Consider the following 24,896-nt stretch of genomic DNA (forward strand, 5'->3'; position numbering starts at 1 on the left):
CATGTGGTTTTTCTCCTTCCTTTTGTTTAGGTGATGAATCACATTGATTGATTTGCGAATATTGCACCAGCCTTGCCTCCCCAGAGTAAATCCCACTTGATCATGGTGTCTGATTTTTTTCATATATTGCTGGATCCGGTTTGCTAATATTTTGTTGAGGATTTTAGCATGTATATTCATCAGGGATACTGGCCTATAATTTTCTTTCTTTGTGTTGTCTTTGCCTGGTTTTGGAATCAGAATTATGCTCGCCTCATAAAAGGAGCTTGGAAGTCTTTCTTCCTCTTGAATCTTTTGAAATAGCTTGAGAAGGATAGGAGTTAGTTCTTCTTTGAATATTTGGTAGAATTCACTTTGTGAAGCCATCAGGCCCAGGACTTTTCTTTGTTGGGAGTTTTTGATAACTGTTTTGATCTCATTTGTTGTAATCGGTCTGTTTAGCTTTTCTGATTCTTCCAGATTAATTTTTGGAAGATCGTATGTTTCAAGGAATTTGTCCATTTCATCTAGTTTGTCTAGTTTTTTGGCATACAGTTCTTCATAGTATTTTCTTACAATATTTTGTGTTTCTGTTATGTCAGTTGTTATTTCTCCACTCTCATTTCTAATTTTATTTATTTGAGTCCTCTCTCTTTTTTTCTTGGTAAGTCTAGTTAAAGGTTCATTGATCTTGTTTATCTTTTCAGAGAACCAGCTCTTGGTTTCATTGATCCTCTGTATTATTTCTTTAGCCTCTATGTCATTTATTTCCGCTCTGATCTTTATTATTTCCTTCCTTCTTCTACCCCTGGGCTTTACTTGCTGTTCTTTTTCTAGTTCTTTTAGATGCAGAGCTAAGTTGTTTATTTGAGCTTTTTCTAGCTTCTTAAGGTATGCCTGTAATGCTATGAACTTCCCTCTCAGTACTGCTTTTTCTGTGTCCTGTAAATTTTTTTTTTTTACAGAGACCAAGAGAGTCAGAGAGAGGGATAGACAGGGACAGACATACAGGAACAGAGAGATGAGAAGCATCAATTATTAGTTTTTTGTTGCGCATTGTGACACCTTAATTGTTCATTGATTGCTTTCTCATATGTGCCTTGACTGTGGGCCTTCAGCAGATCGAGTAACCCATTGTTCGAGCCAGCAACCTTGGGTCCAAGCTGGTGAGCTTTGCTCTAACCAGATGAACCTGTGCTCAAGCTGGCGACCTTGGGGTCTTGAGCATGGGTCCTTGGCATCTCAGTCCGACGCTCTGTCCATTGCACCACCACCTGGTCAGGTGTGTCCCATAAATTTTGAGTTGATGTATGCTCATTATCATTTGTTTCTAGGAACTTTTTTATTTCTTCTTTGATCTCATTGTTAACCCATTTGTTATTTAATAACATGCTATTTAGTTTCCAAGTGTTTGAGTATTTTTCAGTTTTTCTGGTGTAGTTGATTTCTTATTTCATGCCATTGTGATCAGAGAAAATGCTTGATATGATTTCAATCTTATTAAATTTATTGAGACCGCTTTTGTGCCCTAACATTGGTCTATCCTAGAGAATGTACCATGAGCAGAGCACTTGAAAAGAATGTATATTCTGCTGCTTTATGGTGAAAGGTTCTGAAGATATCTATTAAATCGAGTTGATCTAGTGTGTCCTTTAAGTCTGCTGTTTCTTTGTTAATTTTCTTTCTTGAGGATCTATCTAGTGATGTTAGTGGGATATTGAAATCCCCTACTATTATAGTATTGCTGTTGATCTTGCCCTTTAAATCCATCAAAGTCTGCTTTATATATTTAGGTGCTCCTATATTAGGTGCGTAGATATTTATAATGGTCATATCTTCCTGTTGGATTGCTCCCTTTATCATTATGTAGTGTCCTTCTTTATCTCTTACTATAGCCTTTGTTTTAAAGTCCATTTTTTCTGATATAAGTCTTGCTACCCCAGCTTTTTTTTCATTTCCATTTGCATGAAATATTTTTTTCCATCATTTTACCTTCAGTCTATGTGCATCTTTTGTTTTAAGGTGTGTCTCCTGTAGACAGCATATGTAAGGGTCCTGTTTTCTTATCTATGCAGCTACTGTATATCTTTTGATTGGATTATTTAATCCATTTACATTTAAGGTTATTATTGATATGTAGTTGTTTATTGCCATTTTATTCTTTAAAGCTGTTTATTCTTTTGCTATATTCTTTTCCCCCTTTGATCTGTTTACAACAGGTCCCTTAGCATTTCTTGCAGCATTGGTTTGGTTGTAGTAATTCCTTGAGTTTTTTTTTTTGGTCTGGGAAGCTTTTTATTTCTCCTTCAATTTTAAACAATTTAGCCTTGCTGGATAAAGTAGTCTAAGTTGTAAGCTCTTGTTCTGCATTACTTTGAATATTTCTTGCCATTCCCTTCTAGCCTCAAGTGTTTCTGTTGAGAAGTTGGCTGTCATCCTTATTGGGGCTCCTTTGTAGGTGATAGCCTTTTTTTCTCTAGCAGCTTTTAATATTTTCTCTTTATCACTTAGCTTTAGCATTTTAATTATGATGTGTCTTGGTGTAGATTTCTTTGGGTTTCTCTTTAATGGAGTTCTCTGTGCTTCTTGAACATGTCAGACTTTTTCCTGCCTCAATTTAAGGAAGTTTTCAGCTATGATTTGATTGAACAAAGTTTCAATCTCTTGTTCTTTCTCTTCTTCTTCAGGAACCCCTATAATGTAGATTTCTCTTCATGTTGTCACAGAGCTCTCTTAGAGTTTCTCAGACTTTTTGAGTCTCTTTTTTTTTCCTGATCTGCTTTTGTGCTTTTGTTTATCTTGTCCTCTAACTTGCTGATTTGATCCTCAGCTTTATCCATCCTGCTTTTAATTTCTTCCATTCTGGTTTTCAATTCTGATATTGTATTTGTCATTTCTGACTGATTCTTTTTTATTATTTCAATTTCCTTTTTAATGTTTGCTATCTCTTTATTTAGGTGTTCATAATGACCATCTATTGTTGTTCTAAGCTCTTTGAACATCCTAACAATCATTATTTTAAACTCTGCATCTGGTAATTTGGTTATATCTGACTCATTCAGGTCCTTCTCTGGGGATTTCCCTTGATTCATTTGGGTTGCATTTCTCTGCCTGCCCATTTTGTCTGTGTATAGAAGGATTTGGCCACTGGAGTCCAATGGGTGTTGCCTCTGTGTTCTCTAGGTGTGGTCTGTCTGCAGGCCCGCCACCCCCTCTGCTGCTGCTGCCTAGGGCGTTGGGGTATGGGGGTTGCCTGTGCCAGTCCCCTGTGGCTGTCACTGTGGTTTCTGCCTCTCCACGGGAGGGGCTGTGTTCATGTGCCTGGCTCTACAAGCCTCAGCCAGTCTTGGCCTTCGCCCCGCCCCTGTGGGTGGGGTTGCGGGCTGCACAGGAGCCACAAACCTCTGCACCAAGAGTAGGAGTGAGTACCTTTGCTCAGCAGCGGATCTCCGCCTGTTTTAGGCTCCTGCCTTTCCCCTGCAGGTGGGTTTACACGTCCCCTCCGCCCCCACCAGGCTAGACTGAGCTCATACCGAGCCTCAGGTGTGGCCCGCTGGGCTTCTGCCCGGCTGAAGGAACTGCGCTTCCCGACCCACTGCCTCCTGCCCTCCAGCAAGCCCTCAGCAGTGTGGGTGGGGGTGCTGCAGGTCACACCTTAACAGTCCATACTGTAGTCCTGAAAGCTCCCTCCTTCTAAGTAGCTCTGCTCTGAGTGCCACAGGAGAGCTTGTTTGGCTGGTGTCCTGCTCCCCTTTGCTGGTATTGCTAGTTCCAGGGGAAATATTCTCTTCAGATTTGGGGAGTGACTCAGCTCAGGGTTTAGGGTGGCTGGCCCTCAAAGTATTTCTCCCTGTGCCTCCTAGATTACACTCTCTTCCTGCTACTCCAGTCCTCTCCTCTCTTCCCGTTCCCCGGAGCCCTGGGTGGGTGGTTGTGAAAGAGATTTTCTGTGCAGTCCCTTTAAGAAGAATCCTGGGTCTGAGAAATCTGTCTCTTTCTTACAAACAGTATTCCGACTTGTTTCACAGCTAAATACTGTCCATATGCCTCTTCTAGGCTCTGGGGTTGCAGGCTGGGGCTTTTTTTCCTGGGGCCCAGGACCCGCCCCTCTCCGCTAAACTCTTCCCACCACAGGAGCCTCTCTGGGCTGCCGCCTGCTCCAGGGAGCTGGGCAGCCCTCTCTGTGTTTCCACTTTTCCTACCAGTCTCAGTGTGGCTTCTTCAGTGTTCCTTGGTTGAAGAATCCTCTTAGTTTAGTTCAAAGTTGGTTTTTCCAGATGATGGTTCTTAAAATTAAGTTGTAATCCACTTTGGTTCTGGGAGTTGGAAGTTGGTACGTCTGCCTACTCCATTGCCATCTTGCCGCTGCCCCCATTGTACACTTTTTATAAAGATTCACTGTTGATAACACTCACTTGGAATGTCACCAATAATACTGCAGGTTTGTCTTCTATTATCTTAAATTTTTACAGTTGTACATAGTGTTACAATTGCTGATTGTCTGTTGCATGCAAAAAATACTTCAAAATGATATTTTCCCTTTAATTTCCCCAATGAAAAGCCTCCAAGTTGTGACAGATACCCATGAGAGGGAACAATAGTGCTGGTCAGTTGGCTTAGATTCTGTGCATTCTGGGACTGGTAGACTTGAGCTAGGATGTGGTAGTGTGGACTTCAGCGGAGCTGGAGGTGGGATGCCATGGCCTAATCTGCTAGTGCCAACTCTTTTTTTTCTTTTTTTTAAAGACTTTATTTATTTATTCATTTTAGAGAGGAGAGAGAGAGAGAGAAGGGAGGAGCAGGAAGCATGAACTCCCATATGTGCTTTGACCAGGCAAGCCCAGGGTTTTGAACCAGCGACCTCAGCATTCCAGGTCAATGTTTTATCCACTGCGCCACCACAGGTCAGGCTAGTGCCAACTCTTTTTATTAATTGTGTTTGAGTACTCTCATTGCTTCCAGTGGAGGAATCCTGTTTTACACTGGTCTTTATGGGCAAAGATAATTGCATATATTTGCCTGGGTAAGCAAATTGATAAGCTTGTAATAAAGTGTATCAGACCATTTCTTTGGCAGGACTGGCCAGAACAGCTTGTGAAGCAGAGCCGTTTCCAATGGAGCATGAAGAGCTTTGAAAATTCTCAGTAATAGCAGAAAGCAGTATTTGAAACCACACTTAAACAATTGTTTGTTTTCCTCTTCCCCAACCAAGTTTATAAAAATTTGGTCAGACAGGCATTTTATTTTGATTTAAAATATTTTCAGTGAATTGTTATCTGCCGAATGCACATGTGTTTCTGCACTTTTTCTTTCACGATTGAAACTTTAAACCCTTCCCTTAAGTCCCCCTGAAAAACTCTCTGCCCAGTAAAATTTGCGCACATGAGTAGGGAGAAGGGATTTGGATTCTGGAGAAACCTCGCAGTCTGAAATCTGCATACGCAGTTGTGTCCCAGAAATGGCCACGGTTCATGCCATATGGACTCTTTTTGTCTTTTTCTTCTACCAAGAATCCTTGCCCCCAAAAGATGTTGGTTAATTTGGGCGTTTGAGCTTGGTTAATCAGATCATGAGTGCCTGTGACCACAGCAAGAGGCATGATTGAAGCGTTTATAAAAATTTGGCTCATAGTAAGCCCCATAATTTGTTTTAAAGAATTACCTCTTCAGTGACATTCTAAAAAATCTCCAAAAGATTGTGGTTTATAACACCACACCTGGTCCAGATTGTACTGGATGAATCCATATTTGCTCCGTTGTAAATGATTTTGAGGGTGAAATTCTTGGATTGTTTTCTGTCTTGTAAGCCCTTGACATTGTACTGGTACCTGTGTGCACAGAAACCTCCCGACATGGGAAAGGCCAGCTCAGCCTCCCACTGAAATGCAGGTTGGCTGCATTTATTCTGCATGTTCCTAGAATGAGGAAATGATATGACAATAAACAGAAATGCCCTTGCTGAAGAGGGAAGGGAAGCTGGTGTTTATCTGGTCAGGTGGTTTAGATTAGCCATGATGCGGCTCTGTATTATGTTACTTTAAATCATTGTGTCCCAACAGGACATAAATTACGAAGATTGTTACAGTATGTTTCATCCTATGTAAGATCAACAAATTGGAATAATTTTTTTATAGGAAAATCACAGTGCTTTTGGCAAGGCTATTGAAGCCTTTAATTTGACTTGAGTATTTCTCAGATATTATTGCCTAATAGATAAAGTATGATTTGCATAAAGTATGAAATAATAAACTTCTAAGAACAAAAGGGAAGAATTTCGTAACTGCATCAAATGGCCATGCACTTGCACTCCGTCGGTGCCTGTGCTGTTTCTTTGTCCCGTGTTTTAGAGCCAGCTGTGTGTTCTTTTCCTCTGGTGGGACCTGAGAAAGCAGGGACAGGGCTTGCTGTGTGCTGCCTGCCCGTCAGCCTCACCTGCACAGGGAGGGCGCCTGCTCTGGGGGACCGACGGGGAGCCTGCTCTAAAAAGGAGAAAAGCAATGATACGAACCCACATATATCCAGTCAGGAAAAGAAACCATTTTTTTCCTCTCAGTATTTTGTAATTTATTAAAGAGCCCCCTCCACCCAACCCTACTTGATCAGCATCTCAAGTTAATGTAGTTTATACTGGACTATTGCAAAAAGAATTGACTTAAGTCAGCATTTATTCTTTTAAGCATTTCCTCTATTCATTACTATTTCTGAGTTATTGGCCTTATTTCTGAACATAGAGACTTATAATTATTCACTTGTATTCAGGATGCAACAAAATTTATTAGGCTGCACAGAGTAAATTTTCCAGATTAAAAGAATTACATAAAATTAGTTTGTGTAGCATTCAGGCAAATTGGAACCCTGTGAGTGCTCGGCAATAGCACATTTCTGTGCTGAGCACTGCATGTTGAGATGCTCTCAGGTCACAGTGAATTTAAGAAGTAGTAGAGCCTCCCATTTCCAGAGACAAGGAGACATGAGAGCGGTTTAGGCTTCTCTCAAGGCCATGGACCGAGACAGAGGTGGATCAGAACTGTCCTGGTGGGTGATGATAACCACCAGACCTGGTGAGTCTTGATACCCAGAACAGGGTAAGCTCTAAGCTTATTTTACTCTCTGTGTACCTCAAGCTCTGAGAGTTTTCTCTTTTCTTTGGTAATACTGTTTAAAACACAAAAACAAGAAAGGACCTCGTTTCAATCTATAATAGCTCTCTCCATAGCAGGTTAGGGAGAAATTCTGAATATATTGTGATTTGCTTCAGCTCAGTGTCTGAAGGCTGACAGGTTCAGGGACCTTTCCAAGTTCACAACCTGGGTGTGCACTTTGAAACAAATAAATGCAGAAGCCTCATGAGATGGTCTCTGCTCCCCAGGCTTCTTCTGGATTGGCATCGTTTTCTGAGAAGTGGGGCTGGCAGGCTATTTCCTCCTAGGGATGCATCATGGACGGCTATGACTGGAGGTCCTCTGTGCAAATATCAGGGTGTTCAATTGGGCTCAGATATTTGGGCGATGTACTTTTCTACAGAAAATATTAGTAGTGTTGCCAAAACTGTACTTAAAAACTCTTAAAAGTAAAATTGATTCCATTTCATAAATAAGTATAAAAAAGGGTAAGTATGGATTCCTTAATGTTGTGCAGACCGCTTAATAGCATCACATATTTCCTGCAGTGGGATGAGACTCTTTTACAAAATGTACACTGCTTATAGACAATGCATTTACCATTGAACCAAATTAGGTATTGGTTTGTTTCTTTAAAATATTTTTGAGTGCCCCTCCACCACTCCCCTGAGCCTTGTTTCTGCCGGGAGGCCCCATCCTCTTCCTCCACTCTTTTGGGTCTTGACTTTCAGTTTAACTGAACGTGTCCCACTTTGAGCAGAAGACTTTATGCCGTTTCTCTCTTTCTTTCTCTTTTGAAAATTAGATGCATATAGATGCTTTTTATTACAATAATAGGGCAGGACCGTTTCATGTCAGATATAAACTAGAATTATGTATTGTAAGTAGTAGTTGCATCCCTTAAAGGAGTCAGTTCATTATAAAGAAATCAAGAAAAGGTGGGGAGTGCCCTTTGCATATTCAGTTTTTAAAAATGATTTGTCTATATAGTCCCCAAATCTTAGTGGTTTGGATGCATGAAGTCTGGAGATACTTTTCTATATAAATTTGCATTTCTGTATATTTTATAGTGATGATAATACCAAGGAGTATAAATTCTAATTCTTAAAGGGTTGCTAAAACAAAATAAAGGACTGTCATAGTCTTGGCGATACCTCTGCCTCTCAAGACTCCGAAAGGCAGTAAGTATGGATTATCAGCCGATCAGTCACCAAAGCCTCCAGTGGGACTTTCCTGAGGGGCTGATCGGCACGAATGGGCAGCCCTACTGAACAGTGAGGCGTGGGCAGTTACTTTGACATTACAAAACTTTGGGTCAATGGTTTTTCTTGGTGTGATTTTGAAACCAGTGTTTTAGTCAGTTTTACAGGGAAAGGGTGGATAGAAAACTGGTGAAATGTGCTGATCAAGAGAGCAAATTCAGATTGTGACAAATTTCAGAAGGAGCTACTCAGACTGAGCTGTTGGTCTTCCCAGTCGTAGCTGATGATGATTTGAGGAACTGTAATTTAAACTTACGGGCAGAGGAGTTTGGGAGTGAGTAGTGTTTTCAGGGAAAAGATATTCTCACCTCGTGACCATCTTGGTCAGAATGCCTTTCAAGTGCACATCAGCTGTGTGAAGTCTGTCTAGAGAACTTGCATTGAAAAGGGAAAGAAATGAAAAACTATTAGGTAAGTTGTGTGTAGAGGTGTTTGTGTTGGTTAAACTGTTGCCTGAAGAGGAGTAACTTCTTATAAAGGGCAGCCTTCCCAGCCTAGAAATTCAAGAAGAACTTACTAATGTAATTAGAAGTCCAAATTCTTCAAAAGAAATCTGTTTTGCACCTTTCCTTTTCATTTAACAGCATAACTTGAAGGTGCTACTGTGTAATTAGCTGAAAGAGCTGCCTTATTTTTCCCAATGGCTTTTTAAGGGTATTATGGTAACTTCCAAAAATGATGACTTAAGAACTTTTTTTTAAAGAACTTTTTTTCAAAGGCTCTAAAATGTTAGGGTCCTGTGAATACAGCTTTTGGAGGTAATGTTTAGAGATGAGCATTCTCTCTAATAGGTGGTGTACTCATCGTAGCTGAAGGGACACTAATTCAGCTGAAGGCACAGCAGAGCAGGCTGCTCTTTCAGGAGCTTGTGGACATTGTCTCAGGTGCCTGTGGAAGCCAGTTTTAATTTCAGAGTTGTATATTCTTGGCCTGAGTCATTGGAAATGTTGAGCTCTGCAATGGATTAAGGGGAAGGCAGGTAGACTAGAAACCCACGGTTGGTGGGGGTTTTGTCTGCTCCCTACACACTAGGTAATGGTCATCACATGAGGCCTTTAGTCTGGCTTCTCAGGGAGACATGGGTCACCTGCTAGCCTAAGGTGCTCACTGACAGGTTGCCAGTTCCACTGGAAATCTTCCTATTAGGATACCCATTTAGAGAAACAGTTTTAAATATGTTTCTGGGTTTCTCAGCTCTGCAAAGATGAATTTCTTTGTCCTTCCAATTGTTCTTGTACTAGATTTAGAAAGGAACTCTTTCTCTCCAGCTCCCCCCCCACATTAAATATTAAAGTGTTGGTGGTGATAATAATCACTAGCATTAACTGAGTGCCTAATAGAATAACTGGCATACTATATAATATATTACATGAATTAGCCCCTTGTTATGTATGAGAAAACTGAGGCTCATTTCCACGGTTAAGTAATTCCTCTGAGGTCACACAGCTAGTGAATAGCAGAGCTAGGATTTGAACCTGGGTCTCTGATGCTAAAGTCTTTGCAGTTGACCATTGTGTTTAAAATATGGTAACAGAGAAAAAAAGCATGGATCAAATGCATCTTTGGTTGGGTCTGTTCTTCACAATTCTCATGTTGCTAGTCGAGAATATTCTGTTGCCCGCAAATTAAGATCTGATGTTTCCTTTGCAGTGGCTAGAACAGTTAACAGTGTTTCCATGAGAAAGTTGTGTTGAGACATGTAATCATATTCTGGGGCAAAGAACGCCTTTCCTTGGTACACCAAGCAATGTTTATGTGATTGATCAGTCACCAACACCGAGGGAAGGTCCTGTCCTGTGACATGTGCGTGCTTGGCAATGATCTTGCCGTGCATTTTGCTTAATAATTTTCATTATTTTTAATTAAAGTTGAAGAAGTGCAGACTCTAGCCGAAATTAAGGTAGGTTGTGTTGCCGGAATCTGGTAATTACTTTAATTGATCACAAGATAGTTTCCTTGATCACCAATTAAACTAAATTGCCGATCATGTTTCAAGACGTGAAGAAATGCCCAAACTGATTTATGTAATAGTGTTTTCACTTCTAATCAGACATAAATATAATTTCCTTCCATAGCAATTGTGTTTTATAAAAGAAGGGTTATGAGCCTACAAACATAAAGGTGATTCATAAACAATAGAGTTCTAATTCATTGAATTAGTAAAGGAAGTATTTAGAGGCTTAATGGAGATTGTACTGGGGAAATTACTATGGAGTCACTGGTGCTCATTTTCTTAGTGGGAGATATGTTCTTTTTTAGTGCATAATTAAAATAGTCTACAATCAAAATATAAAAGGCAGCTGATTTAAAGAACATATCAAAGAGAACTGCTTTGAGTAATGAAAGATTAGTATTGTAAATATGTGCTAGAAGTTAAGTCTTAGAACTTTAATAAATCATACATGTTATTTGGCTGAAGCTACATTTTAAATTCAGGGTGCTGTTAAACATTTCACAAATTGATACAGGATTTTTGTTTTAGTTTTGTGAATCTGATTGTCTTTCATATTTTCATAGAATAACACGAAACAAAAGGAACTTTAAGAAAAATTAAAGTTCCTGAAGAATACTTGATTTGGGGTTCATGGAAAAATCTTTTAATTGCTGATGGTTTGGAGATTTCCAAATGACAAACTTCATTGGCCCAATTTACTGTGATTGTAATGCTTACATTCCTTAAAATGGCAGAGTGACTTAAAAAGTCATACTTCATCATGTATTCATTGACTTGTTCATAAAATGTTTGTAATTTGCAATAGAGGAAAGACTGAAACTATTATCAGCCATTATATGTTATTTGTTGGCCATATGTTTGTTTGAAATGGCCGTGGCTCAACAGAGCATGGCTCATAGACAAACTATGCTGTAAATTGGCACTAAAACTCCACCTAAACAGGTAGGCATATGTTAAGAAGTTAACATGAGCCAAAATATTTTAATATGAATCAGGTTACATACACTGCAGGATCCCAGCTGCCTTTACAGTGATACCTTCATTTGCATGGCTTCTTCATTTTTTTCCCCAAACTAATTTTTAAACATAGATCAGGTATCTATGTGGTACACAATTCAAAAGGTATCAAAGAGTATAGAAGTCTCTTCCTGATTCTCATCCATTCACTTCTCTCCTCTACCCTCCCCATCATTCACGCTATTACTAGCTCCAGAGATACTAATGTGTATAGTTTCTTTTCTTTCCTTTTTATATAATTTATAAACTATTTTTACACTTTTTTTTTCATTTAGTAATGTATGTTGGAGGTATTTCCATGTCAGAGGATAAATAGTTTCCTCATTCTTCTTATTGACTGCATAGTATTCCAGTGTATAAATGTACTGTAATATATTTAATCAGGTCCTTATTGATGGACATTTGGCACTCTCAAGGCCATGGCTATTACCATCTATACTGCTGTGACCATGCTAATAATTTATGTTTGGGTATGTCTGCAGACAAATTCCTGAAAGTGGAATTGTTTGGCCAAAAGGCATAAGTAGTTTTCCCTAAGGGCATGGGTGTTTAAAATTTTGATAGATACTGTCAAATTCTCTTTCATAGTGATTGTTATCAGTTTATATTTACCAAAAATGCATGAAAGTATCTTTTCTCCTATATCTTCACTAACAGAATATTATCAAACTCTTTGTTTTTTACCAAGCTGATAGGTTTAACTTAGTTCCCCAGCTTTATTGAAATATAATTGACATATAACTTAGTTTTTTTTTTTGTTTTTTTTTTGTTTGTTTGTTTTTTGTATTTTTCTGAAGCTGGAAACAGGGAGAGACAGTCAGACAGACTCCCGCATGCGCCCGACCGGGATCCACCCGGCACGCCCACCAGGGGGTGACGCTCTGCTCACCAGGGGGTGATGCTCTGCCCCTCCAGGGTGTCGCTCTGTTGCTACCAGAGCCACTCTAGCGCCTGGGGCAGAGGCCAAGGAGCCATCCCCAGTGCCTGGGCCATCTTTGCTCCAACGGAGCCTCAGCTGCGGGAAGAGAGAGGCAGAGAGGAAGGAGAGGGGGAGGGGTGGAGAAGCAGATGGGCGCCTGTGCTGTGTGCCCTGGCCGGGAATTGAACCCGGGACTTCCGCACGCCAGGCTGACGCTCTACCACTGAGCCAACCGGCCAGGGCCTGGGGGTCAGTTTTGATAATTTTTCTTTCTTTTTTTTTTTTTTTTGTGTCAGAGACAGAGTCAGAGAGAGGGACAGATAGGGACAGACAAGCAGAAAGGGAGAGATGAGAAACATCAATTCTTCGTTGTGATTCCTAAATTGTTCATTGATTGATTTCTCATATGTGCCTTGACCGGGAGGCTACAGCAGACCAAATGACCCCTTGCTGGAGCCAGTGACCTTGGGCTCAAGCTGGTGAGCCTTGCTCAAACCTGATGAGCCTGCACTCAAGCTGGCGACATCAGGGTCATGAACCTGGGTCCTCCACGTCCCAGTCCAATGTTCTATCCACTGTGCCACCGCCTGGTCAGGCAATTTTTTTATTTCTTAAAAATCTATTTTACCTATGTTTTAAAATTTAAGTAGACTTTGTACTTGTTTAAAAATTTTTTTATGTTTACAGTTTTTTTTTTAATCTGTAGTGACTTTCCTATTCTCATTTCTTCTTTTGTTTATCTGTACTTTCTCTCTTTGTCTTTTTTTATTTAGATGGAGTAACCAATTTTCTGTTTTATAATTTTTTTTCAGATACAGCTTTTTATTATTTTGCCATATTTTCTTTTTTCTAATTCATTTACATCTATTTTTCTCTTTATAGTCTTTCCTGTTCTCCTTAAGTTTATTTTGTTGTTACTTATTTACCTTCTTGACTGGGCTTTTAATTTATTTTTAGTCTATCATGTTAATTAGATAATGTAAATATTTAAATGTTTACTCTGATTATTGCTTTAGATGTATCCTATATATACTATTTACTACATTATTAATTTCTATTTCAGGATTTTGTTTTTTGTGTGTGTGAGAGAGAGCTAGACAGAGACAGAGAGAAACAGACAGGAAGAGAGTTGAAAAGCATTAACTTGTAGTTGTGGCACTTTCGTTGTTCATTGATTGCTTCTCATATGTGCCTTGACCGGAGAGCTCAAGCTGAGCCAGTGACTCCTTGCTCAAGCCAGCAGCCTTGGGCTTCAAGCCGGTGACTCTGCATTCAAGCTGGTGAGCCTGTGCTCAAGATGGTGACTTTGGGATTTCAAACCTGGGACCTCAGTGTCCCAGGTCGATGCTCTGTCCACTGTGCCATCACCAGTCAGGCTTTTCTTCCCTAATTTGAATAATGACATGGATTGTGTTTTCTTTGCTTTGTTTTAATTGTGTTTTTCTTTACTTAATTGTGAATGCTTTTATTTTTATTTTTATTTTCATTCTTCTTATGGATACTATTATACCTATAATTTTACATAGCATACTTAATCCTCTATTTCTTTAGTTGGCATTTAGATAACATTTCTTTATATAGTGGTCTCCCCAGCCTGACCAGGTGGTGGCACAGTGGATAGAGCATCAGCCTGGACACTGAGGACCCAGGTTGGAAACTTTGAGGTTGTTGGCTTGAACATGGCTCATCTGACTTGAGTGTGGGCTCACCAGCTTGAACGTGAGGTCGCTGGCTTGAACATGGGATCATAGACATGATTCTGTGGTTGCTAGCTTGAGCCATAGGTCACTGGCTCAGCTAAAACCCCTCAGTTAGGACACATATGAGAAAGCAATTAATGAACAACTAAAGTGACACAACTATGAGTTGATGCTTCTCATCTCTCTCCCTTCCTGGCTGTCTGTCCCTATCTATCTGTTGTTCACATGCTTAAAATATATATATATATATAGTGGTCTCTGCAAAAAGCAATATCAGAATTATACTTCTTTTCAACGTTACCATACAATTTTAGTTCATATTATTTTTACTTATAGAGCTTAAATTTTATACCTGTAAATATACTTATATCTTTAATAGTTTCTTGTCTAGCTTTCAAGATTTTTAAAAACTTTTATTTACCGCCTGACCTTTAGTGGCACAGTGGGATAAAGAGTCGATCTGGAAAACTGAGGTCGCTGGTTTGAAACCCTGGGCTTGCCTGGTCAAGGCACATATGGGAGTTGATGCTTCCTGCTTCTTCCCCCCTCTTTCTTTCTCTCTCCTTCTTTCCCCCTCTCTCACTCTCTCTTTCTCTCTCCTCTCTGAAAATTGAATAAAGCCTTAAAAAAACCAAAAACTGTTTTTTAAGGGATATTTATTTATTTATTTATTTATTTTCAGGGACAGAGAGTCTGAGAGAGGGATAGATAGGGACAGACAGGAAAGGAGTGAGATGAGAAGCATCAATTATCAGTTTTTCGTTGCGACACCTTAGTTGTTCATTGATTGCTTTCTCATATGTGCCTTGACCGCGGGTCTTCAGCAGACCGAGTAACCCCTTGCTGGAGCCAGCGACCTTGGGTCCAAGCTGTGAGCTTTTTGCTCAAGCCAGATGAGCCTGCGCTCAAGCTGGCTACCTCGGGGTCTTGAACCTGGGTCCTCTGCATCCCAGTCTGATGCTCTATTCACTGCGCCACCGCCTGGTTAGGCAAAACAAAAGCTTTTATTTACTTTCCCTTTTCCTTCAACCCCTTTAATAGTTTATAATATTTGCATTTCATTAGGTGACTGTAATCCCCACAATTTTCTTTTTAACATTTTATTGGCCCTGGCTGGTTGGCTCATGTTAGAGCATCTAGCCAGCATCTGGAAGTCCCAGGTTTGATTCCCAGTCAGGGCTCACAGGAGAAGCAACCATCTACTTCTCCACATGTCCCCCTTTCTTTCTCCCCCATTCTCGCAGCCATGACTCTAATAGTTTGAGCAAGTTGGCCTGGGGCACTGAGGATGGCTCCTGGCCTTGTCTCAGGCACTAAAATAGCTCTGTTGCTGAGCAACAGAGTAGCAGCCCCAGATGGGCAGAGCACTCTTCCCCTCATAGGGGGCTTGCTGGATGGATCCCAGTTGTGACACATGTGGGAATCTGTCTCTCTGGCTCCCTGCCTTTTACTTAATAATAATAATAATAAAATATTTTATTTATTGGTTTTACAGAGGAGAAAAAACGACAGGAAGTGAGAAGTATCAACTCATAGTTGCTTCACTTTAGTTCAAATAACTTGTAAGCAACTTGTTATATATGTGCCTTGACTGGGCAAGCCCATGGTTTTGAACCTGTTACTTCAGCATTACAGGTCGACATTTTATACACTGTGCCACCACAGCCTAGGCCCACAGTTGTTTTAAATGTATTCCTAGGATTGAGTGAATTTATTGCTCACTGCCAATACCTTTGGTATGGTTTCTCCATTTATCTCTTAGTTACTTATATTTTACCCTTTTAAAATAAAAGTTTCCTCAAGAAGGATGAATAGCAATTATTCCCTGAATTGTTGCATTAAAAAATTTATGTCTCTTGCATTAATTTTGAACAACCATTTTATTTAGCTAGGTATAAAATTTTTTGTATTTTCATTTCCTAAATTCTTTGTAAGCATTGCTCCTTTGATTTCTGTGTTGAATGTTGCTACATGGAACATTGAAGTCAATTAGATTTTTTTAATCCTTATAGGTGAATGGATCTTTTTCTTTTTCTTCAGGAATTTTTTTTTCTTCAATGGTATATACATGGTTGAATTCTTACCATCTATAGATTTAAATTTTTTATTTCTGGCAATTTTTCTTGCTGTTTTCCTTGTTCTCTTATTGATAATAATGGTCTATATGCTAGATCTACTTTGTCTTCTGTATTTATTATTTTCCTTTTTTTAAGTACTCTTTTTTGAAAATGTTTATCTTACTGATTTTAGAGAGAGACAGGAACATCAATCTGTTTCTGTATGTGCCCTGACTGAAGATCAAACCAGCAACCTCTGCACTTAGGGATAATGCCTTTAACCAACCAACCAAGCTATCTGGTCAGGGCTATTTATTATTTTCTAATCCTTATAACTATTGTTGATTTTTACTTTGTTTTGCCCATTTTCTCAGTCCTGTCCTTTAAGCTTTTTACTGAGGTATTTAGTGGTGACTGTTTTGCCTTGGGCTGTTTGCAGTTGTCTTTATTTTTTTAAATATTTTTTTATTTTTGATTACAGTTGATATACAGTATTATATTAGTTTCAGCTGTATAACATAGTGATTAGACTTTTATGGAATGGTTTTAGAACCTGTACTTTTAGATGGTTCAGAGCCTTTAGAGTCCAGCTGGCATCCTGGAAACAAGTAGCTAGGGCTGTAAAAATCTTAGAAGGGACAGATGCTCACCCGCATCTGCCAAGTTAGTTATTGAGTCATATTCTTTCTTTATTATATTTCAGATAATCAAAATTCCCCTTTGATTTTGCTTTTTCCTCTCCTATCCACTAATCTTTTTTGCAGAGAAATTCTTTTACTTTAATTTGAATGTATATTGTTATGGATTTTTTTTTTTTTTTTTCCTGAAGCTGGAAACGGGGAGAGACAGTCAGACAGACTCCCGCATGCGCCCGACCGGGATCCACCCGGCACGCCCACCAGGGGGCGACGCTCTGCCCACCAGGGGGCGATGCTCTGCCCCTCCGGGGTGTTGCTCTGTTGCGACCAGAGCCACTCTAGCGCCTGGGGCAGTGGCCAAGGAGCCATCCCCAGCGCCCGGGCCATCTTTGCTCCAATGGAGCCTCGGCTGCAGGAGGGGAAGAGAGAGACAGAGAGGAAGGAGAGGGGGAGGGGTGGAGAAGCAGATGGGCGCTTCTCCTGTGTGCCCTGGCCGGGAATCGAACCCGGGACCTCTGCACGCCAGGCTGACGCTCTACGACTGAGCCAACCGGCCAGGGCCGTTATGGATGTTTTTAATTTGTAGATTTAAAAATAAATGTTTTGGGGATTATTTTATTTTGTTAAATGGAAGAAGGGTTATGGAATTGCCTCCTTGTTCCCAGAGCAGTTTGTGTATTCTTTCCCTAGGGAAGAATTAGGCATAAATATTGTGTGAATTGGTTTATTAGGCTTTGTAATACTTTATTAAGTGCAAATATTAGTGACAGTTGAGGTAAATGTATAAAGTTGAGGAAAGTTCAGATTTAGAGGGTCTTTGGATATGTCCCCCCTTTTTTACATTGTATGTAGTCATGGTAGATGCTCTTTTTTTGATCAACATACTTCTTAGGATATAGGTATTCTGTTTTAAGTCATATCTATGATAAATAGATTTTCTTACTATACTGCTAGCATACATGTACTTAAAGATTTGGAGAGCATTTCTGGCCATGTTCAAATGATCTTGTGGCTCTTGGAAATGGTAAGGGATTCTAAGTATCACTTTGGACCTTTTAGGGTAACATGGTTCAAAGAAATTGTGGATTCAGGGAGTATGAACTTGGGCAGTGACTGACTGTCTACCTCACTTGTTGTCCTTAAGCTGATTTCCCCAGGAAGTGTTAGCCTCCAGTATGTCATGTGTTTGTCAGCTGTAAGTGTGTCGGTCTCTATTGATAGCACATGAGAATAGGAGAGAGCTGATCTGGGAGACAGCAACTGGAATCTTAGGTTCTCAGGGCTTTGGGAGGGCTTGTCACCTATCATGACATTTTGTAAAGTTTGGCCAGAGCAGTAGTTGGAGTTGTACGGCCATTATTGATCTTGGCCTCTGTGCCTAGTGCTGTGCTGAATGCTTTTATATCCCCAATCTCATTTTTCTTCAGAATGATTACATGAGCTTTTTATTATTATCCTCATTTTACTGATGAGAAAACCGAGGCACAGAGTTAAATTATATGACAGTTAAGTAGTAGAATTGAGATTTGAATCCAGGACTCGGGCTCAAAAGCACATGCCCTTAATGACTGTATTACTGTCTCTCAGAGGTGGTGGTTAGTCTTGTAAGTCTTCTAAAGCTAAACAAGAATGTAGACAAACAGTAAAAATTCTCATTATATATAATTTAATATAGGTTTAACTCTGTGTTTGTATAATTAAAACAGACTTTCACATTTGACTTGCCTCTTCTCTTCACATAGTCTAGAGACTCAGATTACAATGGTCCCTTCATCTGTGGGCCATACATTCCAGGACCCCCAGTGGATGCCTGAAGTGTAGATAGTACTGAGCCCCATATATACTATGTTTTTCCTATAATATATGCCTTTGATAAAGTTTAACTTATAAATTAGGCATAGAGATTAATAACAATAGCTAATAAAATAGATAAAATATAACAATATACTATAATAGAAATTATGTGGATGTGGTATCTCTCTCTCTTAGATGACTGATGATAACCAGATGGCTACTAAGTGTCTAATGGCAGGTGGTACACATGGTGTGGATACACTGGACAAAGGGATGCTTCATGTCCTGGGCAGGAAAGAGCAGGACAGTGAGATTTTTATCACACTGCTCAGAACAGTACACAATTTAAAAATTATGAATTGGGTCCTGGCCGGTTGGCCCAGCAGTAGAGCATTGGCCTGGCGTGTGTAAGTCCTGGGTTCAATTCCCAGCCAGGGCACACAGGAGAAGCATCTATCTGCTTCTCCACCCTTCCCACTCTCCTTTTTCTCTCTCTCTCTCTTCCCCTCCTGCAGCCAAGGCTCCATTGGAGCAAAGTTGGCCCGAGTGATGAGGATGGCTCCATGGCCTCTGCCTCAGGCACTTGAATGGCTCCGATTGCAGCAGAGCAACACCCCAGAGGGGCAGAGCATCGCCCCCTGGTGGGCATGCCAGGCGGATCCCGGTCGGGCGCATGTGAGAGTCTGTCTGCCTGCCTCACCCCCCCTTCTCACTTCGGGAAAATACTAAAAAAAAAAAAAAATTATGAATTGTTTCTTTCTATAATTTTCCATTTAATATTTTCAGACCATGGTTGACCACTGATAACTGAAACCATGGAAAGTGAAACTGTGGATAAGGGGTAGGGGGAACTATATGAAATGAGAAGGGTGAGGGGGTGAATATTGCTTTCCCATTGATAATTCCGTACATGGTTAAATAGATATTGCTTGAATTTCCTTCCTTTAACTAACAGGGGAAACCTTTAGGGCTTAAATGTCAAAATGGAAATCTTTATCCTGAATAAAGTAGGTTCTGAGATAGAAACCATTATTGATGATATACAATTATTTAAAATGACCTTCTTCTATATTTCTCACTATCAACTTGCAAATGTGCTCTTTTTGTCATTTGGTGATCCAAAACCAGCACAACTAACATCAGATTGTTTTCTCTGGATGGGGTAATGAAGTGAAATATTTATACCTGTAATGAGGACTGCCCTGTGAATTCCACTGTAACTTTGTGATTAATATGACCTTACCTTTGAGTCTTACCAAATATTTCTGCCTTCTGGGCACAATAGAGACAGATTTTCCTATTGTTTGCAGTTACTATCATAAAATTTAAAAGCAGGCAAAAAATAAGTTTATTTCCTCTCAGGACAAGTTTGCATTCTGCTTAACAAAATGAGGTTTGCACTTTCTCTGTGGTATGAAGACAGAGTCCTCCAGCTCATCACACCTGTGGCTGGGTCAGCAGCCCACTGCCAAGAGGCAGGGTTTCACCTGTGCCAATGTTGGGCAAAGTGACCCTGAGCAGGCAAGCCAGTCTTTTCCTTTTCACTCTGGATGTCAGTAAAAATAGTCTTTCATCCCTCCTGTCCTGCCTGAGAGAGGGAATAGTGAAGTTGTTCGTTTCTGCCAAAGCACTCAGAAGACATTCTTCATAGTCCCGTGGTTGATGCCTTAGCAACCCAGTCACTAAAAACAAAAGCAGAATTGTGCTACAAGAAAAGTGGCTTCTAAGGTTTGGGGCCAGGTAGTAAGGGCCAGGGCCCTGGGCTGAAGGGAAATTATTCCTGGGCTGTTCTAGAGCTCTGTCTCATCCTGAGGACAATTCAACAGTCCAGACAGTCACTGGGTGAGACCAATTTCCGACTTTATTTGAGCCTGATTGTTTTCACCACTGAGCAGCAGGTCACGGTCCTGCTACACCTTTACCCCAGCTCTGCAGAGAGCAGTCCCTTTCATATTTGGTTTCGCCTGGCTTCCCCAAGGATCTGAGCCCTGGCTTTATCTGGTCGGGTTGCCCTGAGGTCTCTCAGGACCAGGGCAGAGGGCAGCAGCAGTAATCACTTTCCACTTTGTCTTACACAGGCATTTGGCTTTATGTCCCGAGTTGCTCTACAAGCAGAGAAGATGAATCATCACCCAGAATGGTTCAATGCGTACAACAAGGTAACGAAATTGCTTTATTTTGGGATCATCTTAATTATGGAGTTTAAGAAACATCTTTCTCCCTTGTCATCTGTGCAGCTGTGTCATTGTGCTTAGGAAAGAATTCTCTCTCTTTTTTTCAGAGTCCCTGTGTAGTATTGCAATTTAGTAATAAAACTTTAGCTTTGCTCGGGGGAACAGTGACGAAGCCCTTTATTTTCATGTTTGTCTTCAGTGAAACTAATGTGAAAGTAGGGCCATGTTCGTCTCCTGAAATGAACTTGATTATCAGCCATGCAGATAAAATTTTAAACCCTTTTAAGGTAAATTATGGAAAGAAATGGTAGGAAATAAGTCTTATTTATCCCACTGATACAAGAACTGTGTTTTAAATAGTAAGGATATTAAATGCTGAGCGGAACCGACCTTACTGAGGCAAAGAGCAGACTGGAACAACAGCATCAAGTAGTTTTAAGGGGGCACAGTGAGAAGGATCAGGCCCTCTCCCCAAAAAAGTGGCCTTGCTTTTAGGGTCATACCATTCAGAATGTCTTATTATCTAGTTTTCTGTGGGGTTCTTTTTCCTCTTTGAAAGTCCTCTTTGAATAAAGAGAAAATTTCATGATATTTTTGTGATTTACTGGAATAATTTAGAGAGCATGCAGGTACCAGTATAACTTTGCTTTTGCCCTTTAATTAATTTGTCAAGAAACAAGAGTCTATTCCTGTATCCCACCTCCACCTCTTTCATAATTTGGAAATGCGATTTTTAAACGTTGCTAAGATACTACATTTGATACCTTGGGTTTTCTCAGTGGCCCTCAAAATAGTGGATGTAATTAAAGTAATGGGAGTTCAAATGGAACCTCAGTCTTTCTCTTTTATTTTATTTTATTTTTTGAGAGACACGATTTGAGATTCTGACAGCTGGATTGCTTTTCATATGAGAGAACCTTTCTATCTGTGGGCAGCTGCTGGGCCCAGCCTGAAGCAGATCGTGCCCCCAGAGTTTCCTGGGTTTTGGAATTGCTATGCTTATTCCTGTTTTCTAAATCATATAACAGGGGTCCCCAAACTTTTTACACAGGGGGCCAGTTCACTGTCCCTCAGACTGTTGGAGGGCTGGACTATAAAAAACTATGGACAAATCCCTATGCACACTACACATATCTTATTTTAAAGTAAAAAAACAAAATGGGAACAAATACAATATTTAAAATAAAGAACAAGTAAATTTAAACCAACAAACTGACCAGTATTTTGGCTAATGAGATGGTCAATGTCCGGTTCCATATTTGTCACTGCTAGCCGTAAGAAGTGATATGACACGCTTCCGGAGCTATGACACGTGCGTCCCGCATCACCAGAAGTAGTACTGTACGTGAGCGATGCCACGTTTTGCAGCCCGCCACATACAGTACTCCAGGAGCACAGGATGCGATGCATCCTACTGACCACCAACGAAAGAGGTGCCCCTTCTGGAAGTGCAGCGGGGGCTGGATAAATGGCCTCAGGGGGCCGTAGTTTGGGGACCCCTGTCATATAATCTCCCCAGTTCTTAAATATGAATATTGGATAATAGATTGATTTCTGAAACACCAAAGGTCAGGGTTTTAAAAACTGCTTCTCTCTTTCTTAGGTCCAGATAACCCTCACCTCGCATGACTGTGGTCAACTGACCAAAAGAGACGTGAAACTGGCCAAATTCATTGAAAAAGCAGCTGCTTCAATATGATTTCTTTCAAAATGCATGTGAAGTCTTATATACATCTTAGGTGCACTGTAAATCACCTTAGATTTACATAAATAAATTAAGTTATGATGTTCATCTTTATATCACATTTTGTGAAATCAGTGCTTAAATACAAAATGATATAAATTTGAGCCTGAGGTAACTTGTCATTCTATCTAAATCACTTATATAAGGCAAACCAACCTAGGTAATTATATTAATAAGATAGTATTCAAAAGGAGAAATAGCATTCGGGAAGACCAGAAATAGGGATGCGGGAGCATTCATACATTTATAACCCAGAAATTCAAGTCATTATGGTGATTTTACAAATGCATTGTGTTGGAGAATAGCTGTAGAAAAAGAATGATGAGCTCTGTAGGTAAAAGGTTTTTTTTTTTTTTAATTTTCTGAAGCTGGAAATGGGGAGAGACAGTCAGACAGACTCCCGCATGCACCCCACCGGGATCCACCCGGCACGCCCACCAGGGGGCGATGCTCTGCCCCTCCGGGGCTTCGCTCTGCCGCCACCAGAGCCACTCTAGCGCCTGGGGCAGAGGCCAAGGAGCCATCCCCAGCGCCCGGGCCATCTTTGCTCCAATGGAGCCTTGGCTGCGGGAGGGGAAGAGAGAGACAGAGAGGAAAGTGCGGCGGAGGGGTGGAGAAGCAAATGGGCGCTTCTCCTATGTGCCCTGGCCGGGAATCGAACCCGGGTCCCCCGCACGCCAGGCCGACGCTCTACTGCTTAGCCAACCGGCCAGGGCCGGTTAAAGGTTTTAACCATCTATAACAATTCTTATGAAGCTGAAGTTGATTTGAACTTTAGATACTGTTATTACTTAAGTAGTTAATTAGATCACACAGTCACTAAAATTGGGTGAGCTATCTTGTGTTTTATTCTTTTCAGGCCTGGAGTTGAAGGGAGAGGACAAGTGTTTTTTGTCCATGGCTGCCAGCAGGGTGGGACAATATAAGGATTTAGTCATAAATGACCAAGTTGCGAGGTCATTATTTGAGTTACTGAGTTAAGGAGGAACCAAGGGTCGTGTTTTTTTTTTCTTTCATCTTTTGCTTGTTGTGACCTCTGAACTGAATTTCTATAGCCATTGAACTAGAAGCTACTTGGGTATTATTATCCAGTAATGAGCTGTATTTATTCAGTGTGTCACTGACAGGAGTAAAACGAAATATAAAGTAATCTTTTATTTAAAAATTGCAGTATCAGCATCCTTTGGATGTGGGAATGGAACTCAAGAATGTACTTATTAATGAGCTTAGAATGTAGATTAAAAGACTATATACAGGGGTGGGCAAAAGTAGGTTTACATTTGTGAGTACACAAAACAGTTTATTCTTATATTCTTACTTATTATCTATTGTAGTATTTATTTGTATCAGTTCCATATGAACAGCTATAAACCCACTTTTGCCCACCCCTGTATATACTCACCTAAGGAACATATTTTAATTCCTCGAAGTATTATTGTGGTAGGATTTAATAGGGATCATCTTTGTAACCCACCTCATGTCAGAGGCCAAAAAATTCCCTATATTACAACAAGCAACCCTTCCTCTCCTAACTCCACCCAACCCTGCCTCCAACTTGAGAAATCCTAGGGGAACATGGCAAGGAAGCTGAGCTCTCTGAAGCTAGTTCCTGGCTGGTTCTGTTGGCCTGGGAGAGGCAGTTGCAGTCAGCTTGCCCTGTATGTATGGAGTGTCTGAGAAGGGAAGGGAGAGAAGGCCACTCAAGCTCCATGGCTGCCGGCAGAGCCAGAGCCTGTGTATTAGAACTTGTGCTTCTTAGAATTTTTTTAGAGAACAGTCAAAGCTGTGTATTTTAATAAATTCTTATTTATAGATTTTGAGGGACTTTTATATATTTTATTACCAAATCTTTTTAGTTCAATTTTTTACATGAGTTTTGAAACATGAAAAAAAATATATTTTAAAAGAGTGAATAGTACACTGAACCCTTAAGTACTGATCACCTAGATCTAGCATTTACCAAGATGTGTCCGGTTACTTCATATAATCCCCCATTTCCTTTTTCTTTGCTAAAGTATTTAAAAGCAAATCCCTGATAGCATTTCATTTTATCCCTATATCCTTCAGTAAATATATCTAGAAAATGTGGTCATTTTCTTGTATAAACCAGAATGCCATTATCACACCTAACAAAATAAACCATGATTTCTTGGTATCACCTCATACTCAGGCAAAATCAATTGCCCTGAAGGTCAAGAATGTGTTTGGACGGTAATTTTGTTCTAATCAGGATCCACATGAAGTCCATCCGTCACATGTGGTTGTTGTGTCTTTTTAATCATTCAATCTAGAGCAAGCAAGCTCCCCTCCCTTTCCTCCTCCCCACATCCCCATGTCATTGATTTATTGCAAAAATTGGGTCAGGGGTCCTGTAGACTATTCCACCTTCTGGATTTGTTTGTTCTTTTGTGGTCTAATTTAACTTATTTTCCTGTACCCTGTATGGAACCCTTTTCTTCTATCTTGAATGTAAGTCTGAGAGTCTAACCTCATTGGCTGTTAACGTATACCACATACAGCACACTAGAGAAAGCAGGG

At 40.3% G+C, this 24,896-nt stretch overlaps 1 protein-coding gene across 6 annotated transcripts in view; it reads left to right on the top strand.

Moving 5' to 3' along the window:
* The window catches only part of PCBD2 (pterin-4 alpha-carbinolamine dehydratase 2), an 83,379-nt gene extending 60,917 nt beyond the window's left edge, over window positions 1-22,462 (top strand). For 5 of the 6 annotated variants that reach the window (XM_066343122.1, XM_066343123.1, XM_066343124.1 and 2 more), the window contains 2 exons: window positions 20,519-20,599; window positions 22,218-22,462. In XM_066343122.1, the coding sequence (XP_066199219.1) occupies window positions 20,519-20,599; window positions 22,218-22,313 (177 nt within the window). In that variant the 3' untranslated portion in view covers window positions 22,314-22,462. Of the gene's footprint in view, window positions 1-20,175; window positions 20,283-20,518; window positions 20,600-22,217 lie in introns of those variants that run through there. The other variant, XM_066343127.1, reaches the window with a different exon arrangement.
* The last annotated feature ends 2,434 nt before the right edge of the window (window positions 22,463-24,896 follow it).

Source organism: Saccopteryx leptura, chromosome 6, assembly GCF_036850995.1.
Source record: "Saccopteryx leptura isolate mSacLep1 chromosome 6, mSacLep1_pri_phased_curated, whole genome shotgun sequence".
NCBI classification, from domain to species: Eukaryota; Metazoa; Chordata; class Mammalia; order Chiroptera; family Emballonuridae; genus Saccopteryx; species Saccopteryx leptura.